At 39.9% G+C, this 21,908-nt stretch overlaps 1 protein-coding gene across 4 annotated transcripts in view; it reads left to right on the top strand.

Moving 5' to 3' along the window:
- Positions 1-21,908, top strand: part of LOC118453508 (NACHT, LRR and PYD domains-containing protein 3-like) — a 454,485-nt gene that overhangs the window by 226,173 nt on the left and 206,404 nt on the right. Inside the window, exons 4-8 of one of the 4 annotated variants that reach the window (XM_087843549.1) lie at positions 12,731-12,904; positions 13,117-13,153; positions 13,241-13,290; positions 13,466-13,639; positions 19,152-19,325. The exons of 2 other annotated variants lie outside the window; for them this stretch is intronic. In XM_087843549.1, coding sequence (XP_087699675.1) covers positions 12,731-12,904; positions 13,117-13,153; positions 13,241-13,290; positions 13,466-13,639; positions 19,152-19,325 — 609 coding nt within the window. Of the gene's footprint in view, positions 1-11,273; positions 11,547-12,730; positions 12,905-13,116; positions 13,291-13,465; positions 13,640-19,151; positions 19,326-21,908 lie in introns of all 4 variants that reach the window. One more of the 4 variants, XM_087843548.1, reaches the window with a different exon arrangement.

Here is a 21,908-nt window from a genome sequence, read left to right on the forward strand (position 1 = left end):
ACAAACTTGATTCAGATGAAGTTATTTGAGCAGAAACTCCTGGATCTTTATCCTGTGTTGATCTAATCCTTCATGGTTCCTCCACAGAGTGGAGCAGCAGAGCTCAGAGGTTCCCAGTGGTCAGTCTGCCCAGCAGCATCAAACACAGCTGGACTCCATATTTATGGTCTGTACACGTACAACAACTACTGTTACATCTGTTCTGTTCAGTCATCTCCATGCTGCTCTTTGTAGACCAGTGGATTGCCTGTAGGGCTGAGAACAAAGTACAAATACTTCATTACATAACCTAATTACTATTTTCAAGTATCTATAGTTTACTTGAGTAGTAACTATTTTTTACTTTTACTCCGTACATTTTTAAACAAATATCTGAACTTTCTACTTCTTAAATGTAGAAACGTCCTCCAAAGAGCTACTTTCTTTTTTACTATTACTTTTAAGTTTAATGAGTACTTTTACTGGAGTAGTTTTTAATAGTAGTAGTTGTCATTCTACTTAAACAAAAGTACAGACTTTGTGTACTTTGCTGATTTTTACAATGATTCAGTTCTGATTCACAAATTCAGTTTTGACTCAGTCAGAAATATTATAATCATGATTATTTATCTTGAATTTCACTGTTGAAAGAACCTCTAAACCTTGTAAAGTAAAAACATTTAATTCCAAATGATTTGAGTCTTTCTCTGCAACTACAAACTCAGTGTAAACTACTTTGGTATAAAAACAAAGCTGAGACTTCATCAGAGGTGTAAACATCAGGTTAATGATCCACATGTTTTCATGTTTACATGTTTTCATGATTACATGATTTCACGCTGATTGGCTCATTCATAAATATTCTGTTCCAGCTGCTGGAGGACAACATCATCACTTTTTTGAATGAGCTGAAGAAGATCCAGAAGGTTCTGAGTCCAGATTACCCAGAATGCTTAGAGAGTCAGAGGGAGGATGATGAGGAGGAGAGGAGCAGAAAGGCACTTGTGACAATCACAGTGAACTTCCTGAGGAGACTGAAGCAGGAGGAGCTGGCTGAGCGTCTCTATTGCAGTAAGAGCATTTCTGTAAGCGTTTAAGCTGATTGATGACTACAACAGTCATTAAACAACCACTGTTGTCCTACTGGGAGACTTCAACGCTCATGTGGGCAATGACAGTGAGGCCTGGAGGGGCGTGATTGGGAGGAACGGCCTCCTGGATCTGAATCCGAGTGGTGTTTTGTTTTTGGACTTCTGTGCAAATCACAGTTTGTCCTTAATGAACAGCATGTTTGAACATAAGGGTCGATAAGTGCACGTGGCACCAGGATGCCGCAGGATGCTGGACAGACCGGGCACAACTAAACGTGCGTGTGAACGCCTCACAGAGGCCCTGGTCTGCAAGACCTTCAACATACACCTCTGGCAGAGCTTCAGCTGCAGTCTGAGGGAGACTGGTGCTCTACTTGCACTGTGTATAGTGCAGGTGGAGCACTGCTGACGTCGACAGAGAATATTGTCGGGCGGTGGAAGGAATACTTTGAGGACTTCCTTAATCCCACTGGCTTCCTCCTCCTGTAGAAGAAGCAGAGTCTGTGGATGAGGGGACGACTTACCTGTCTCCGGGGGCGAGGTCCCTAAGAGAGATAAATGACTCCTTGTTGGGTACACTGTAAACCCGAATAAGTTCAGTGAACTCAACATTCATGAGGAAACTGATTACATAATAATTTTTAAGTTAACTTACTTAAAAACTATAAGTTCACTGTAACTTAAAAAATATGACCTGAATAAGATCAAAGAATTGAACTACCTCCAACCTGTAACTTAGTATTTAAGTAACTTACAAAGTTTAATTTCACTAAACTTGTATATTTTATTTTGTTTGAACTTTATTTCATTATTTTACTAACTTAAATATTATAACTTATATAAACTCTAATTACCTATTAAAGCGCACGCTAAGTGTAACCCTTCATAGACAGGGTCTTTCTGTAAAGAGAAAAAACTGAGACAGATTTGCAATTGCAAGTTTATTTACAACCACCTGCACAAAACTTTACATGCTTCTGCATTTAAACATGTTTTAGTGCTTATTGTACAACTTGTACAGTGAACATTTTAAACAATATAGTGCTTCAGCCTTTTGTTTGGCTCTCTTTTAAAAATAATTATGGAAACAACATAAAAAAGTATCAGCCTGATGCTGTTATAAAACTAATAAAAGGCATTTTTATAAACATTTAAACAAAATAAATAGTCTCAATCTACTCTTTAGCTTTTCCCTTAAACTTCAACATAAATAGTATTTTTATAACAAATAATCTAGTGCATCAGTTTTTTCTCCAGTTGTTCACTTTTAAAACTTTTAAAAATAGAATTTAGGAAACATTTAAAACAAACAAATATGTATGAGCATTTTCTTACACGTTTTCATTATAAGACTAAGTTAAATAGAACACCCACCATATAAAAGAAGCTATCTAGAGGCATGTTTGTCTCAGTCTGTCTCAGGCTATGGGGAACAGATAGCAGCAGATGTCCTAAACCTACAGAACTTTGTATGAAATTTTACTACAGTTTAGTGCAACTAGTCATGCGAGGCATCAGCTTCATTGGAACAGTCTGAATTTTGCCAGCAGTATAGTGCCAGCACCTGTACCTGCTACTCTGGCAGTAAAAGATTGTTTTAGAGGCGAAGAAGACATGGTTTCAACTGTTTACCATCCTCAAGGCCCATCAGGAGTTTCTGGATGAATGTGTTAACCAGGTTTTTTGGATAGTCCAGATGCAAGACATAAAACAATCAGAACAACAAGACAAATGCATCAGCCCACTTGGGAATGTCGCCTACCACAAGCTCATCTTCCACTACAGCTGCTGCACTGACCGGACTGAAGTGCGTTGGGCTCGTACTGTTGACAATGGTCAGAATACCAACAGAGGTGTTGCTGATGTCTGGCTCTAGTGATTCTTCCATCTGCAAAGGGCAAAAACAGTTTTGAATTAAAGACACAGATTTAATAGTTACACAGAAAAAAGATGCTTAATTATTATAAATTCCAACAGGGAAGGAATGTTTTCTGCAGCATTGGTTTGTGTGTATTTGTTAGGAATTTACACAAAAATGACAGCATATGATTGGATGACATTTTCATCTAAGGTCAGGAATGACACATAAGAGAAGGAATTAGATTTTGGGACTTATCTGGCTCACCGTCTGGATTCAAAAATCTTTCAAAGCCGTTACAACTTAAGACCAGCAAAGGGGAGTTCACTATTTATTTGCAACAGGATGTGCTGGAGTATACAATTGTTGGAGTTAATGTGCTCATTGTTTTCTAGTTAGGTTATATTGTCTGCACATTTGGATTATTGACCAGCACAGCTCTTAATTTTGTAAACATTGGAACTCACGTGCTCCTTTTTTAATACGCATGCTTCTGTTTCAGATTTGCAGACAATGAACCTAAGACAGGACCCCATTCGGCTTATTATGTCACATTCTGTAAATATCGTAGCATCTGTGACCCAACATTTAACCTGTACTATTTATTGAACACATTATCCATAATAAGTACTTACATCCCAAACTTTGAAGAGTTGTGGCTCCTCCTCCCGTAGGTATAAGACCGTGCAGGACCAGAGTACGTCTGACATCAGCGTCCTGTTGTTGCTGCACAGACAGAAAAGATGTAAATTAATAAGGCAAATGTATTTTACAAGTGCATTTACACGCTTCAGTCTGGCTCAGTTCAGTTCACTTCTCATGAAATATCTAAGCTGTCCAGCATTTTCAAAATAAAAAACTAAACTCCTCATACAGCAACACTAATTTGTGTATATATACAAATGTAAATGGGATTGATGTTGGTATTTTAAATTCAAGAACTTACTTATTCACGAAATTAAAATGTCTTGGTGATTAATTTGAACATAACTGACCCAGACCTACTTTGATGCATCTTCAATCTAGCGAAACAACTACGTAATGTTATTTACACCATGTAGTTACACTTTGCCTGTTTATCATATAGATTCAGCATGCCGCCCAGAGCCTCTGCAGTCTTGCCAGTTCGAGCCGCTTTCTGTCTCAACTAGAGATGGACCGATCCGATATTACGTATCGGTCCGATACTGACGTAAATTACTGGATTGGATATCGGAGAGAAATAAAAAATGTAATACGATCCATTAAATATCAAAAAAGCACCTCACAACAGACGGTGTAATTCTGCTCATAACCGTAGTACGTCGGAGCAGTGTGCTCACGTGATAGAGCAGCTGTGTGTAGTTGTAGCCTCACTACCAAACCAGCATTTCATCTCTGAGGAAGTTTTCCCAGAGAGAAGTAAAGCAAGTGTGTAAGTTCATCTCTGAATGTTTGTAAAGCATTCCCACGTTAAGCTTAACAACCGATATATGGGGCGACTTCCTCTCTCTCTCTCTCTCTCTCTCTCTCTCTCTCCTGCTGCTACTTCAATCATGAAACTGATCAATGATCAGCTGATCGTCTCTCTTCTTTGTTTTTGGCCCACTTCTCACCAGAAAGAGGAAACAAGCGGCTGAACAACAGCAGCACGTTTAAGCTTGATAAGCTGTTGTTAGAATTTATTTAATATTACTTTCTACACCAGGATCTTTTTCTACGTAGCTGACGGCTGGTAACTGTGCAGGGGCGGATCTAGCACAGTTTAGCCAGGGGGGCCGATAGGGCATGAACAGGGAAAGGGGGGCACAAAGACATACTTTTCTTTCTTATTCTCATTTAAAATGTCGAGCTTTTAATAAATAATTATCTGAATCTTACACCCAAAGTTTTAATCTGATGTAAAATGTATAGAAGTCCATTACTGTATATAGTAACTGTTAAGTCTAATATACCCTAGTAAGCTAAAGTACTTTTTCCTTTGGGAACCATCTGTGCAGTCTGCAGTTCTGTTGAAGAAAGATGTTGAATCTATTTAATTATTCTTGAAAAATTATTTATTTCTATGCATTTTTTTTCCACACTGCATCAAATTAAAGTTGATTATGTCGATTAAGCATCATGAGGAAGAGGGTGGGGGGTGGTTCCCTATTTTTTTTTTTTGCTGGGAGTTTGCAACCCTATTAGTTAGGTTGCTTAATATTTCTGCTAAGTACTCTTTAAAATACCAGAATAGGGAGGATGGAGCAGGTTTAACTTTATTAGATTGATCAGTGTTGCTGAACTATGAAATATTTTGGGTGCAGTGTATTTTTTACATACAGGTATAACAGAATAGCTTTAGTGTTGTTGTTTATTTAAACTTGAGTATGAACTTATACAAAATGCAGCAATATATTAAAAAAACAGTTTTATTGATTAAAAACACTATATCGGATTCATATCGGTATCGGCAGATATCCAAATTTATGATATCGGTATCGGACATAAAAAAGTGGTATTGTGCCATCTCTAGTCTCAACAACATCACCAGTCTGGGTGTCAGTCTATCCAGCTCATAATAAAACAGGTTTCACAAGTTCACATTTGTAATGCGATGAAACGCAGGACAAATCTACAAAACAGTATAAGGAAAAGAATTGTTAAACACTTCTGAAAAATCTACTCAAATAAATAAAAAAAGAAAACATTTAACCTGTGAATCAATGCAAAGAGCAGGTTATTTCTGTAAGAACTCGCCGATTATTGGGTCTTCCTTGACAATCTGTAGGCGACGAAGTGCAAAGGTCATCTTCATGAGCTTGTCAATCAACAGGAGATTTTTTTTGGAGAAATGGCTGTTTTAAACGGTAGTGTTCCAATAATTTTGTCCGGGCGTCTGAGGAGTGGACACACAAGTTGCATTTGCATTTCATTTCACTTTAGAAACCCAGTGCCCTTACTAGTCTCAAAAATTATATATATCATATTAGAGGTGGGAATCACCATACATCCCTCGATACGATATTATCACAATACTTAACACACGATACGATATTATTGCAATTTTTTTTTTAAAATATTTTGCGATATTCAGATTCTGTACATAAAGGTAAACTTTATCAATATTCATTTTATCTAATATCAAAGTCTCTCACTCAGTCTTTCTCTCATTTCAGTTTTATTGTTGACAAACTGAACGGTTTGTATTACAGTCTAGTCCAACTTAACTGAATGCAACCATCTGGTACAATTATAGCTATTCTGAACTATGTAATTTATGAAAACTATGCAGCCCCTTCAGCAACTGAAGAATTTGAAATTAAATTAAAACAAAATATAATTTTACATTAAATAAATTATTTTTAAACTTAATTAAAATAAAACATGTTTATTGCTGCCAAAAAAAGTTAAACACATTTGGACAGTGAAGGAATGTCAGGATTCTTGCTCAGAAAAAGGAGCTGATCAACATGCTCTAAGTTCAGAGTATGTTCCAGTCCACAAAAACGTTTTTTGTAACAAAATATCGATTTCTGCTGTCCCTGTATCAATAAATTATTAGCAAACAAAATATCACGATACTACACAGTATCGATTTTTCCCCCACCCCTATGTGATATATATATTATATATTATATATAATGTTCTTCCTCTACCCCCTCCCCCCCCCCCCCCCCCACACACACACACACACACACACATTTTTGCACAAGTCAAGGAGCGACTCAGGTTACACTTCACTGTGTGTTATACTTGTATAACTATGCATGTGACAAATACAGAACCTTGAACCCTTGAAATCAAGTCCATAAGCCCTTAATGAATCAACTCCTCCTCCTGTAATGGTCCCTGGTGTATGTTCCTGTAACATATTTAGTAAGTGGTATTAGTCCAATACATTAAATACATTTTACTCATTCTATAAATTAATATACTATAGGTTACCAATAGAGGCTGGTGGTTCCTGATAAACTCCGGATTCTTTAGAATCCCACATCTAAGCTAAGAAACAGGGGATTAAATTATACTAAAACCATGTGCTCAGTTCAAACTGCAATTAGTACTGCTGCTGTTTCTCCCAAAAGTATTTCATCAAGAAGTCCTTAAGTTTGATGACGAAATGATTAGAACCTCTGTATAGTTTACACTAGTAGCCTACCCAAATTTAAACTTTTAGGTATTTTTTGCCATTTATATATTTAAAATAGAAAAATAAAATAATGCCAAGCAAAAATGTCCCTTTTTGTACAACATCTTAAATGTGTTTATAAAAAGTTTTTATTGGTAATGTAACCCTACATGTAATGTAACCCTACATGTTTACAGCTTTTTAAACTTGTGCCTATAACGTGTTTTAGCACATATGGTTTGATAAGGAAAAAAGTGGACATAAAACAGCGATTTTCAAATATTTTACCGGCTACACAGTATGAACAATAAATCAACCATCGGCCAAATACCGTTTTTAGTATTAAGCAAACTACAATAATAGATTTTTCTCTAAACCAGGGCCTAATTCAGGATGAAAAACAGCTTTTGTAAAACATCACATTAAAATAGTGCGAGCAATTTTTTTTGTGTATTTTTTATGCATTCAAGCCAAATGTGCTCCACGTAGGTGAATGTTTACTTGGCCCGGGAGAGATTCATATATAATTTTGCCGACCTGTATTTTGTCTTCTTCAGTACACGAATAATACAACAATATTAAAATAAAAAACAATAAAAAAAAAATTAAAAAAAACAACTTACCTCGGAGCTTGACAATAACTGTGTTTAATGCTCAAATCCCACTTCAAGCTCACGTTACCATGAGACAGCTAGCTTAGCCCACATTTACACCGCAGCGGTTATTAGGTTAACATGTAAAACATATTTCGCCAAAACGTAACCATTACCATATCATAACGCTTATGGTGAAAATAAGTAAACCACTGGCAATAATAATTCCCAACAACTGGTACGTGGCTGCCACTGGCATTTTAGTCTCAATTTAGGCTTGCATTAAAATAGTGAGCAGTTAGCTCCAAAATGTGCACCGACTCGTCGACAAAAAACTTCAGTTTTTCAACCGAAATGACTCAACACAGACGCAACATTTCTCTGGTAACAATCGACAGCAGCTCAAGGAATAAAAAAACAAACAGAAAACGTTGTCTTTCATTTTACTTGCATATCTTCTTGCTTTGCTTTTCTTCACTTCGCTTCAGACCTCCGCCATCTTGAAAACGTTTCAGAGTATGTAGTTCAGGTTCACGAACGTACGCCATGATGTCATCAAGCCTCTTAACTTAATAACTTTGACACGAAGGTTTTATTTACTCAAAACTTTCTATTCTAATAAAGATCTCTTAAGTAAAAGTTGAATCTGCTCATAATTTTTACGGTGTTTTGACTTGGTTGCTACTTTTGATTTCTATGATTATAAAACTTTTGAGCCCCCTATGCAATTTTGCTAGGGGATTTCCTCCGGTACCCCATCTTTAAGAAGGGGGTCCCAAGGGTGTGTTCCAAATATAGGGGGGTCACACTACTTAGCCTACCTGGGAAAGTCTATGCCAGGATGCTGGAAAGGAGAGTCCATCTGTTTGTCTGAACCGCGAATGCAGGAAGAAAAATGTGGTTTTCATCCAAGTTGTGGAACACTGGATCAGCCCTTTATCCTCTCAAATATACTAGAGGATGCATTGGTGTTTGTCCAATCAGTCTACATGTGTTTTGTGGACCTGGAGAAGGTATTCAGCAGTGTCACTCTGAGTGATCTTTTGTGAGGTATGGAGTGTCTGGCCTTTTGCTAAGGGTATTTGGTCCTTATACACCTGTTGCAGGAGCTTGGTTAGCATAGCCGGACTTGTTTCCAGTGGGTGATGGACTCTGCCCGTGTTACCCTTTGCTGCAGATTCTCTTCGTAATTTTTATGGACAGAATTTCCGACAAGAAGCGGAAGGGTTTCCCTTGGGTGGTCTCAGAATCTGATCTCTGCTTTTCGCAGATAATGTGGTTCTGCTGCCCTAATCAGATGATGGCCTCCAGCTCGTACCAGAATGGTTCATGCCCGATTGTGAAGTGGTGGAAATGAGAATCGGCACCTCCAAATCTGGGGCCATGGTCCTTAGCCGGAAAAGGGTTGAGTGCTCACTCCGGGACAGGAATAAATTCCTGCCCCAAGTGGAGTTCAATTATCTTGGGGCCTTGTTAACAAGTGACGGGAGAACAGACGGATTGGTGGTACTGCTGCTGCAGTGATGCGGACGCTGTACCAGTCCGTCATGGTGAAGAGAGAGCTGAGTTTAAAAGTGAAAGTCTCACTTGTCAATCCACATCCCTAACCTCACTTATAGTCCTGTTATTAGTGACCAAAAGAGCAGGTTTGCAGATATAAGTGGTGGAAATGGGCTTCCTCTGAAGGGCTGCTGGCTTCTGCCTTAGTAATAGGGTGAGAAGTTCGGCCACCTGGGATGGCCTCAGAGTAGAGCCGCTGCTCCTCCACATCGAAAGGAGCCAGTTGAGGTCGTTTGGGTCTGACAAAGATGCCTCCTGGGCGCCTACTAAGTGAGGTGTTCTGGGCATGTCCCACCGAGGCAGACCCAGGACACGCTGGAAAGATTATATCTCTTGGCTTGCCTGGGAACACCTTGATGTTCCCCCAGACAAGCTGGAGGAAGTGGTCATGAAGAGGGTTGTCTGGGCTTCTCTACCTAGGCTGCTGACTCCTTGACCGGCCCTGGATAAGTGGAAAAATATAAATGGATGGATGGATGACTAGAACATTTGTTATTGTCTTAAGAGATGGACCAACATGTAGCCAAATATCCATGCTTTAAAAAATGAGACGTAATGTTTTGCATTCTTTTTCCAGAACATTTTCCTACAGTATGTCAACGTAACATTAAATCTGCACTGAAGAAGAAGTTCGAGTGTGTGTTTGAGGGGATCGCTAAAGCAGGAAACCCAACCCTTCTGAATCAGATCTACACAGAGCTCTACATCACAGAGGGAGGGACTGCAGAGGTCAATGATGAACATGAGGTCAGACAGATTGAAACAGCATCCAGGAAACCCGACAGACCAGAAACAACAATCAGACAAGAAGACATCTTTAAAGCCTCACCTGGAAGAGATGAACCAATCAGAACCGTGCTGACAAAGGGAGTGGCTGGCATTGGGAAAACAGTCTTAACACAGAAATACACCCTGGACTGGGCTGAAGACAAAGCCAACCAGGACATCCAGTTCATATTTCCATTCACTTTCAGAGAGCTGAATGTGCTGAAAGAGGAAAAGTTCAGCTTGGTGGAACTTGTTCATCACTTCTTTACTGAAACCAAAGAAGCAGGAATCTGCAGCTTTGAAGACTTCCAGGTTGTGTTCATCTTTGATGGTCTGGATGAGTGTCGACTTCCTCTGGACTTCCACAAAACTGCAATCCTAACTGACCCTAGAAAGTCCACCTCAGTGGATGTGCTGCTGATAAACCTCATCAGGGGGAAACTGCTTCCCTCTGCTCGCCTCTGGATAACCACACGACCTGCAGCAGCCAATCAGATCCCTCCTGACTGTGTTGGCATGGTGACAGAGGTCAGAGGGTTCACTGACCCACAGAAAGAGGAGTACTTCAGGAAGAGATTCAGAGATGAGGAGCAGTCCAGCAGGATCATCTCCCACATCAAGACATCACGAAGCCTCCACATCATGTGCCACATCCCAGTCTTCTGCTGGATCACTGCTACAGTTCTGGAGGATGTGCTGGAAACCAGAGAGGGAGGACAGCTGCCCAAGACCCTGACTGAGATGTACATCCACTTCCTGGTGGTTCAGGCCAAAGTGAAGAAGGTCAAGTATGATGGAGGAGCTGAGACAGATCCACACTGGAGTCCAGAGAGCAGGAAGATGATGGAGTCTCTGGCAAAACTGGCTTTCGATCAGCTGCAGAAAAGAAACCTGATCTTCTATGAATCAGACCTGTCAGAGTGTGTCATCGATATCAGAGCAGCCTCAGTGTACTCAGGAGTGTTCACACAGATCTTTAAAGAGGAGAGAGGACTGTACCAGGACAAGGTGTTCTGCTTCATCCATCTGAGTGTTCAGGAGTTTCTGGCTGCTCTTCATGTCCATCTGACCTTCATCACCTCTGGAGTCAATCTGCTGGAAGAACAACAAACAACCTCCAAGAAGTCTGAAACAGGAGAATCTGCAGAGAAACACTTCTACCAGAGTGCTGTGGACAAGGCCTTACAGAGTCCAAATGGACACCTGGACTTGTTCCTCCGCTTCCTCCTGGGTCTTTCACTGCAGACCAATCAGACTCTCTTACGAGCCCTGATGTCACAGACAGGAAGTATCTCAGGAATCACTCTAGCAACAGTCCAGTACATCAAGGCAAGGCTCAGTAAGAATCTGTCTGCAGAGAAAAGCATCAATCTGATCCACTGTCTGAATGAACTGAATGATCGTTCTCTAGTGGAGGAGATCCAACAGCACAGGACTTCAGGAAGTCTCTCCACAGGTAAACTGTCTCCTGCTCAGTGCTCAGCTCTGACCTTCATCTTACTGTCATCAGAAGAAGATCTGGATGAGTTTGACTTCAAGAAATACTCTACTTCAGAGGAGGCTCTTCTGAGAATGCTGCCAGTGGTCAAAGCCTCCAACAAAGCTCTGTAAGTAAATATGTGATCATCACTTCATTGTTAAAATCATGGGAAATAAATCAGAAATGCTGAGTTCAAAGAGCACTTTAACATTTTTTTTTTAAATAGTGAATTAAATGATCATCAGTCAATCAGTAAATATATGGTAGTTTTAAAGTTTCACTCCAGCATTTCTAAAACACACTTTGCTCTGTAACTCTTATCAAAGGACAATCCAGACCCAGCCTATAAGAACATGAGCTCTGATGCTTCAGCCCCTCTGACAGGTTTATTATCCTCAGCTTGTTCACTTGTCTCCAACTCCAGGAGTTTGGTTGTTTTATTCTAAAGCACAAACTTCACCTGCCAGACTTCACCTACATCTTTTTCTGATGTTCGTAATTTAAGTTCAAGTTTGTATCTCACTTTCAGTGCACACTCTCCCTTTTTAAATATAAATCTCTGCTGTGCTGTCATGTTTTCATCCCATATGGAGGGAGAACTTCAGTCTTCATTACTGAGATTGCCTCTAAGGTCGTGTTTCTTGTCAGTAACCATATGTAACTGTAAGGCTTCCATAACCAGTGTTCCCACAGAATTACAGTGGGTTCACTCTGGGTCCTCTACAGTTTCCTCCCACTGTCCACAGACATGCAGTTAGGTTACCTGGTGATCTAAACTTCATGCAGGTGTGAGTGAGAGTGGTTGTCTGTCCCTCTGTGGGCTTAGTGGAAGAGACTGGATGGATCTCTGCTTTGTCTTTGATATATCCTTCTCCATGAAGTCTGTTTCAGCTCATCTCCTTTATACGCACCTTTAACAGGAAGAGTTTTATACAGCTAGTGTTTAAAATCCAGTGTTCCTCACAATACACAGGTAATGAGCATAATGATTATTGAATTACTAAAATTTTCTAAAATAATTGTTTTAGTTAATATTGTATGATAGTGTACACAGAATTATTAGCTCAGTAGGTAGAGTGGCCGCCCCATGATCATAAGGTCAGGGGTCGAATCCACCGAATAGCTACCTTGTGGTACCCCTGAGCAAGGTACCATCAAGGTACCAATCATGTGCACTGGATTGGTAGCACTCATAGTCTCATAGATTTAAAATAAAATTTAAAAAAAAGGTTCAACATATAAAATTTTTTTAATTTGATCACATATAATGTTTGTTTTTTTTTGTTTTGTTTTTTTCCCTTTCTCTCTCAGACTGAGCAGCTGTAACGTCTCAGAGGAAGGCTGTGAAAATTTGTTGTCAGTGGTCAGCTCCCAGTCCTGTAGTCTGAGAGAGCTGGACCTGAGTACCAACAGCCTGAAGATTTCAGCAGTAAAGCTTCTGTCTGCTGCAGTGGAGAGTCCACACGCCAAACTGAATGTTCTGAGGTCAGATCAATTTGTATTCTGTTTAGTTCTGTTTGTTATGTGTTTGATGTTTGTTTTTGTTTATATCTTTATCCAGTTATCCTTGTTTCATAGAAGTTTTATTCATTTCCAAGTTAAAGTGAAGTTTTACTAACCTGCTCAGCACAAGACAATAAGCTATTGCACCCTGGTTACACTTTAACAACAATCTTTATTCATGTTTTTATCTTCAGACTTAACATCTGTGAACTCTCAGAGGAAAACTGTGAAGCTCTGTCCTCAGTTCTCAGGTCACAGTCCTCTAGTCTGACAGAGCTGGACCTGAGTATCAGAAAGCTGCAGGATTCAGGAGTGAAGCTTCTGTCTGCTGGACTACAACGTTTAAACTGTAAACTGAATACTCTGAGGTCAGCTCAGAAAACATTTTGTTTTTAAATTATTAAGTAAAGTTCATCCATATGATGTTGTATCTTAGTATGTTTATGTTTCCTTTAAAAATAGAAAGTCAAGAATTAATGTTGTGAAATGTATTAACAAACTCTACATAAGTACTTGTTTGATAGATTGTCTTTTATTTTTCAGACTGAGTGGCTGTAACCTGTCAGAGAGAAGCTGTGAAGCTCTGTCCTCAGTCCTCCGCTCCCAGTCCTCCAGTCTGAGAGAGCTGGACCTGAGTAACTCTGACCTGCAGGATTCAGCAGTGAAGCTTCTGTCTGCTGGACTAAAGAATTCACAGTGTGCAGTGGAAACTCTCAGGTCAGTATTCAAACTTTTCCACAGATGATCATTTGAAATGTGATTTATATTATTGTATAAACAGGTAACTTTTATACAGCTGTCAAGTGAACTTACATTTGAGTGGATAATTGGACCCTGAATTACTTTTAAAAGTTGTTATAGTCAAAAAGATACTTCATGTACTTCCTAATTTAAAGATTTAGGCTCCTTTGGGCCCATAATAAATATATATATATATATATATATATATATATATATATATATATATATATATATATATATATATATATATATATATATATATATATATGATGTCTTTGTAAATGAAATTAGGAGGATATTGGCCACTACTGATTGGTTTGCTGTTTGCTTTTTATTCACAGTACTTAATTTTAAAGGCTGATTTCTCAAAATGAGATGTTTATCTTTTCTTCTACAACACATAGAGCCACCAAATCTTCTTGCTTGATTTATTCATTACAGTTTGATTTAAAGAATATTAGACTCGTAACATAATAAATATATTTATTTCACTTCTTCTTGAGAGAAAGAAAGGGATGACTGGGTGAGCTCCAGTGGTTCATCCCAGCAGAGAGAGCAGAACACTGGGCTGCAAATGATCACAGTAGTAATAGCCATAGTTTGATAAAACAGGCAGTCTTACCCTGTAGATAATACAGGGTTCTGGTGCCGATGTAGGGGAGGGGACTCGCCCGGTACTAACTACATACTACTAACTACCTCATCCAGATGTCTTCCTTACTAACCCTGATAAGAAGTAACTGCAGTAGCCTTATAGGTCAAATCAGTTTCACCTGTTAAAGGTAGCTCCACTATTAATGGTGTCACTTGTTATTTCTGGAATGAGTTTAGTAGCCTGAACAGCTGCTTAAAGGAAAGGTTATTTTTATTATTATTATTTAATTAAGTCCGGGGTAACCTGCAAGAGCTGTTTGCACAAAGAATAATACTCAGACTTTTAGGTTTTGTCATTTTACACAAGGTTTAAAAGTAAATGTCCACAATTGAATTGCAGAAATTGTTATTGAGCTAATACTGATGTAGTTGTTATCTTTGGTAAGGAGAGGTTGAAGGAAGAATGAGCACAGTCAGGCCTAAAGGTGCTCTTAATAATTATAATGGATTGCATTTATATAGTGCTTTTCGAGACCCTCAAAGACCCTTTACAATTCCACTATTCATTCACTCTCACATTCACACACTGGTGGAGGCAGCTACAGTTGTAGCCCCAGCTGCCCTGGGACAGACTGACAGAAGCGAGGCTACCATATTGCGCCATCGGCACCTCTGGTCATCACCAGTAAGCGGTAGATGAAGTGTCTTGCCCGAGGACAAAACGACCAAGACAGAGAGAGCTGGCTCATCAGACAGACAAGCTCATCTTGTAACCTACTGGTTCGCTGGTCAGCACACCAGCTGCCTAGCGAACCGGCTAACTAGCACACTGGCCAACTAGCACACCAGCTAACTAGCAGACCAGCTAACGGCAGCCACAAGCTGAAGGACGATTAAATGTAGTGGAGATATCAGGGATGACACTGGTGCCAGGCAGCACGGTGGCACGGTAGTTAGCACTGTTGCACAGCAAGAAGGTCCTGAGTTCAATTCCACCATCAGGTCTTTCTGTGTGGAGTTTGCATGTTCTCCCCGTGTTTGCGTGGGTTCCCTCCGGGTACTCCGGCTTCTTCCCACCGTCCAAAGACATGCAGCTTGTGGGGATAGGTTAATTGGATAATCCAAATCTCCACTAGCTGTGAATGTGCGAGTGAATGTGAGTTCAAATGGTTGTCTGTCCCTGTGTGTTGGCCCTGCGACAGACTGACGACCTATCCAGGATGTACCCCGCCTCTCGCCGTATGACAGCTGGGATAGGCTCCAGCACCCCCCGCGACCCTGAAAAGGATAAGCGAAAGTGAATGGATGGATGGATGGACACTGGTGTGTCCAATTCACTCTTTAGCACTCGCGTCACTCCGGTGTGTCAGCCAGAACATCACTGAAGGCCAAATGATCCCAGCATGTGGAATAAGAAGCTTAACCCTCTAGGGTCGCTGGACGCGCCGGCGCGTCAAAATCACATGACCAATTTAAGGCGACACAGCTACAAGATGCAGCACGTCAGAGTCTCCATTTCAACTTGGGTCGAAAGTGCAGACTTGAAACTATATACCAGTTTTTGAATTGTGTCGATGGGCCACGTAAAATCAGAGTTACGATAAAAAATACACGCGATGTTTTTTTCTGAACAAAACAGTGGCGTTTACAGCGGGAAGAACGGTAAAAACGGCGTTTTCTACAGACAGCGCTAGCAAACACTCTCCGCTTGCGAGTGAAAAAAGAAAAAGAAAAAACACCCCTTCCCTATTGGTGTTAGAGTTTACCATGTCAGCCAATCAAAAAAATGATATGGCAACATGTGACATTTGGTTGTTTAGGGAGAAGGGGAAGTTTTTAAGAATGTCACCCGCTACGGAAAGCGGGCGAGCGAAAGACAGAGAGAGAGCGAGTTTTCATATGTGAGACATCAGTGACGTTTAGCGTGTTTGGAAGCTGTAGTTAGTGTGTTGTGTAGTTATTGTCTTGTATTATGTGTCAGTTAGACTGCTGAATTTCATATTTGCTCTAAAAAAGCCGTCAAAGGCAGATTCCAGTGTAAACGTTGTTACCACATGGAAAACTGGACTGATGCACCTCCTGCTGTCAGACCTGCAGGGTTTAGGCCTTTGGTGTTCTCCTCTTTCTTATACTGAACACAAACTACATTTTTTGGACTGGCACAAATAATTTGTGTGCCTTCTTATTTGATGCAGAACACCTGATTGTTCTGTAAATAGATTTAAGATAAAAAACGCCTGAGGCCTTGGCTGCATTTTTAAGTAAATAGTACCATATAACTTTGTTGTTTGCAAAACTTGTGCATAATTTTTAGAAATGTACAATTTCTATTTGCATTTCAAGTTATGAAAATGATTTGTTAAACATGTTCGTGGGTTTTACAGTAAAAAATATAACTTTTTTCTACTCGGATTTTGAATTTCTTGTCTGAATTTAGATCAACTGTGCTAATATAGTATACCAAATGAACAAGTAACTCAAATTTCAGATATTTGAGGTTGTGCTGAAAATAATGATACCAAACAAGGCAAGAAAAACATATTTTAAAGGTGAAATATAGAGGTAAAATCAAAAATAGTCAAAAACGGCCAATTATACCCTGGACCCCAGAGGGTTAAGGTTCGGTTTGAGGCACTTTATTCTTTCACTGATTGATTCTTGTGGCTGTGATCACGTGTGTGGTTTCTTACAAAAAGGAAGTACACAATACAAATACATGACAAATAAGATGAATAGATAAGATACATATCCAGTTATATGCATACGTCAGTAGAGCAAACAAAGCCATATATAAGGACAAAGATCACAGTACTATAATGCAGTAATGTTAAACACAAAGGTGTATATCTACATAAATCTATCCTATCAGTGATCAGAGTACTGTAGTATACTTCTACTACTTACACTATGCAAACTAAACAGCATTAGTGTGACTTTAAGTTACCATCAGTACAGACGAACTGATGGTAGTTGTACAAAATAAAGGCTTTGCAATTATTGTGAAGGGCTTCCGGCTAAAGTAAGATCAGCTGATTACCTCATAACAAATTGTTTGCTATAGAACGCAGCTCTCACTCTTCATTAATATCATGTACTGTAACTCCCGAGTAACCATGGTTACCCAGCCATGCCCAGTAGTCTCCAGAGAGACCAACAGCTGGTTCATGTTGTAACGCTGTGGCTTTCGTAGTCTCCCTTTTTCTACAGCTCATGTGTTCTTCTTGTGATGCTGCGTCTTGAGGGAGGCTCATACCGTCCTGGGTCTCCTGACCCAGCGTGTTTAGTTCTTCGTGGGTTTTGTATTATTGTACTTGTGAGTTATTCTATGGTTTCTAGTTTTGATCCCTTGCCCTTCATGTTTCTCTGTGCCCCCTCTGTTCTGTGTAAGTCTGTGTCTTTGCATGTTTGAGTTTCTTGTTTTCTGTCACTCTGTATTGTGCATTATGTTCTCATGGTTGGTCTTTTGTTACTCCCTCGAGTCTAGTTTCATGTGTTCCAAGCTTAGTATTTCGCTCTGTGTATTTTGGTTCTTAGACCTCTGCCTTATGGTTTATGTCTCTGTGTTTCTTAGTTGCTGTCTCCACTGTGCCAAGTTCGTGTCTCTGTGTCATACTTTCTGTTTTACTTTGAAGGTCCGTGTCTTATGTGAATGTGTCCTGCTTTGCTTCCTTGTCTCGTCAGTGCTGATTTCTCCCAGCTGTGCCCTCCTTCTGTTTCTCATTCCCCTCGTTACTTCCCAGTGTATTTAAACCCTGTGTTTCTCTGAGTCAGTGTTGCGTCGTCCCTCATGCCATGTGGATCTCCCTGTGAGTTTAGTGTGTTATTCCCCAGTTTAATTTAGTTTACTTTGTATGCTCGTTTTTCTGGGACCAGCAAATAAAGCTGTGGTTTTGAGTTCATCCCTTGAGTCTGTGAGTCCTGCATTTTGAGTCCTCATCTCCTGCCTGCCACACAGCGTTTCATGACACATACATGCCGTCATTTGTTGATCCTAAGAACGTTCCTCAGACGACTTCTTCAACAACACTAATCAGCCTGAAGTTTGTAGCTATCCACGTCACTGTGGCGTTTGTTAGCTTGTCTTTCTTTGGTTTATCTAGACTCCTCCCACAAGCTGATCCTACGTAGTCTGCCCAAGCCTCCCACCGCTGTTTATTTGGGTTGTTTGTTTGCTGCCATCAACAGCGTGTAATGCATTTAAGTGATACTTCAGACATGAAGTACTCCGACAATAAAAAACTCAACTTTGCTTACAAATAACTTTAGTTGTATCAACACTGCCCTCTGGCATAATTAGACTTTGGTGACAAACTGATGTGATCTCCATGTTTCCTTTGTTGGACTGTGGGCGAGTGTCCGAACTGAATGGACTGAGTAACATGAAGTATTTAAATATGTGTCAGTTCCAGTTTTAGAGCTCTAAAGTGCAGCTATCATGTTAGGAATATGTTAGGAATAGACAGGAACACTGAGCACACTGAGGTCAAATTTATTTATCCAGCTCATCTGTAGGCTGAGCTCAGTCCATCCATTTAGTGAAATAATGTTTGAAGGTCTCATTGTTCTGTGAGCGTGTACAGATCCTGAAGCAGAAAGCCTGGGTTAACAGAGAAATGATCATCACTGTGATGATGCTCATCATCTCTGACTGGGATTTGAGGTTTTGTCAAAGCAGCAAACACAAAGAAAGCCTGGCTATGTTGGACTGGGTGTGGAAACAGCTCCCAGTTTGAGGTCAGGAGACAGACACCCTCTCTACTTTGAAGATCAGCTTCAAACTTTCATTTTTGATAAAGCTTATAGTTAGAGCTGGATCAGGTGACCCTGAACCATCCCTTAGTTATGCTGCCATAGAGATGGATAACAGACGGATTGTTGTTTTGTGTGTCTGCAGTCTGTCAGGCTGTCTGATTACAGAGGATGGCTGTACTTCTCTGGCATCAGCTCTGAGCTCCAACCCCTCCCATCTGAGAGAGCTGGACCTGAGCTACAATCATCCGGGAGGTTCAGGATTGAAGCTGCTGTCGGCTGGACTAAAGGATCCAGGCTGGAAATTGGACACTCTCAGGTATGGAAAAGTCTGATAGAGGAGGAAGAGCTCCAAGGGGTCTCCAAGGAATCTGTTTGCAGGAACATTAATGATAACTGATAAGTCATGTTGAGAGTTTCATTAAAAGTAGACCTACAGTTAGGTCCATAAATATTTGGACAGAGACAACATTTTGTAACTTTAGATACACTTTATAGACTTGTTTCCGGTGTCCTATTCGCGCCTTGTTTACGGTCCAAAACAAGTTAAAAAATAATCAGCGATAGGTGAAATCAAGTAGCCAATTTTATTTTTGCCGGTGCAAAACGTTTCGTGGACATCGTGGACATACAGTACTGCACTTCAGAGTCACACTGCTAGCGATCGATGCAGCGATTCTGTACTGCACAGGAGAGTCGTCACGGAGGAGATCGTCTGCAGTGATCAGGACGCAGGACACAATGTGATGTAAAAAAAAAAAAGCATGCAAACTTGCACTAAAAAATCTGCGAAACAGCGAGGTGAAAGGTAAACCGCGTTATAGTGAGGGACCGCTGTAATAATGCTAATGCTAATTTGCTAATGCTAAATTAGCTAATGCTAATTTGATTTATATCAAATTAGCATTAGCTGCTCATATTGTTATAATGCAAGGGAAAAGAGTTAACATTAACTGATGATGCTAAGTCGCGTCAAATTAGCATTAGCTAGTAATGGAAGCCTACTTAGCATAAGTCCTCACATCGTTATAATTTAAAGGAAAATAGTAAGCATTATTTGATAATGCTAATTCACATCAAATTAGCATTAGCTGCTAGCATCGGCTTACCTAGCACTAGCTGCTCACATTGATATAGGGAAAGGGAAAACGATATTAGCATTAGCCGGTAATAATTATTCACCCCTAATTAGAATTAGCCGCTAATGGCAGCCTACTTAGAGCGTAAAGCAAGTGAAAAGTGACAGCATTATCGGATAATGCCAACTCGCATCACATTAGCATTAGCTAATAACCGCAGCCTTCTTAGCATTAGCTGATCACATTGTTATAATGCAAGGGAAAAGATTTAGCATTAATGGATGATGCTAAGTCACATCAAATAAGCAATAGTTAATAACGGTAACCTACTCAGTATTAGCTGCTCACATTGTTAAAATTGAAGGAAAAATAGTATAAGCATTAGCTACTAATATTGTTAAAAAGTAAGAAAAAACATTGTTAGCATTAGTGGATAAATTAGCATTAGCTAGAAACGGCAACGTACTTAGCATTAGCTGCTCAAATTAGCTGTGTCCCAAAACGTCGGCTGCATCCTCCGGAGGCTGCATTTGAAGGCTGATTACGTCACAGCCAGGCGACGAGGGCTGTCCCAATTCGTCGACTCCTTGAAATGCGGCCGACAAATGCGTCCTTCATTTCCCCGAATTTGAAGGATGGGTCGGGTGTGTCCTTCGTGGCCCATGTCATGAAATCAATATCCTTAGTATCCTTATTTTCCTATTATATTGTTTTATGTACTTTAATAATGAAGGCTTGTAGAGCAAGGCCACTTTTAACTCACAAACTAAGTGCTCAGCCAGACTGAAAAACAGGAAGTTTTAGTGCACAGGCATATTAATAGATAAAGACACAGAAAAGAGGAACTTTCCATATAAGCAATGTTTGAAACTGTGTGTGACGTGTGTGACATCTGAAGTACAGAAATAACACCATATAAGACACATGTGAAGCTAAAAATGTTAGAGCTCTTGCAACTGGCGTCTGAGCTGTGCAGGGGTCTCTCTCTTCCAGAAGATGATTGAATAAAAAGAAATATCAATATTTTAACACACAATGAGTCGGTTTTCTCTGTTTTGTCATGGGGACAAAAGAATTGGGGTTTAATATTGGATGTTTCCGCCCGGTTCGTCATGATACAGAGAGAACAAATGTGGCCGAAGGTTGGATCTGATATGAAGCGAACAGAAGACCGGTCTAAAAAGATTTAAAGGTAGGCACAAACCTGTTCAATAAGGAAATTTGTGCAAATTGGCGGAATTCTAAATTATCTGTTTGCTGATTAGATGATCTTAACTATTAAATTGGCTCAGTAGTGGTAAAACTGAATTGTTGAGAATAAAGTAAAACTTTGAAGTAATGAGAAGCTTTGAAGTAATGAGAAACTTTGAAGTAAGGATAATGAAACTTTGAGAAAAAGACAGTACTGAGATAAAAGTAACATGAGATGTTATGAAGAAATAAGAGAGAAAAGAGACCAATGTGTGTTTAGGAAAACACAGGATCATAGGTTGTTGGTCATTTTATGGGTTAATAAGTGTCAAGTTCAGGGGTGCAGACCCCCTCCTTATTAGAGACGTCTATTAGGGGCCGCCGGCGTGCGGGACTGGAGATTGACCATCTACCAAGACTTGGGACCTTGGTTTAAAAATAGGTTATGATCACAGGATCATTTTGGGAGACACTTAGTTGTGAGTAAAAAGAGTAATTTCGGACGAGGAAGTCCGACAGAAAACACCTGGTGCTTTCAGGATGTTTAAGTGACACAGAATTTCAGAAAATCGAGTCAGAAATGGTTTTGTGGCTCTTGGTAAACTGATTTTGAAGGAAAATCAGTGTTTATT

Source organism: Neolamprologus brichardi, chromosome 7, assembly GCF_056152115.1.
Source record: "Neolamprologus brichardi isolate AB-2024 chromosome 7, ASM5615211v1, whole genome shotgun sequence".
Classification (NCBI taxonomy): domain Eukaryota; kingdom Metazoa; phylum Chordata; class Actinopteri; order Cichliformes; family Cichlidae; genus Neolamprologus; species Neolamprologus brichardi.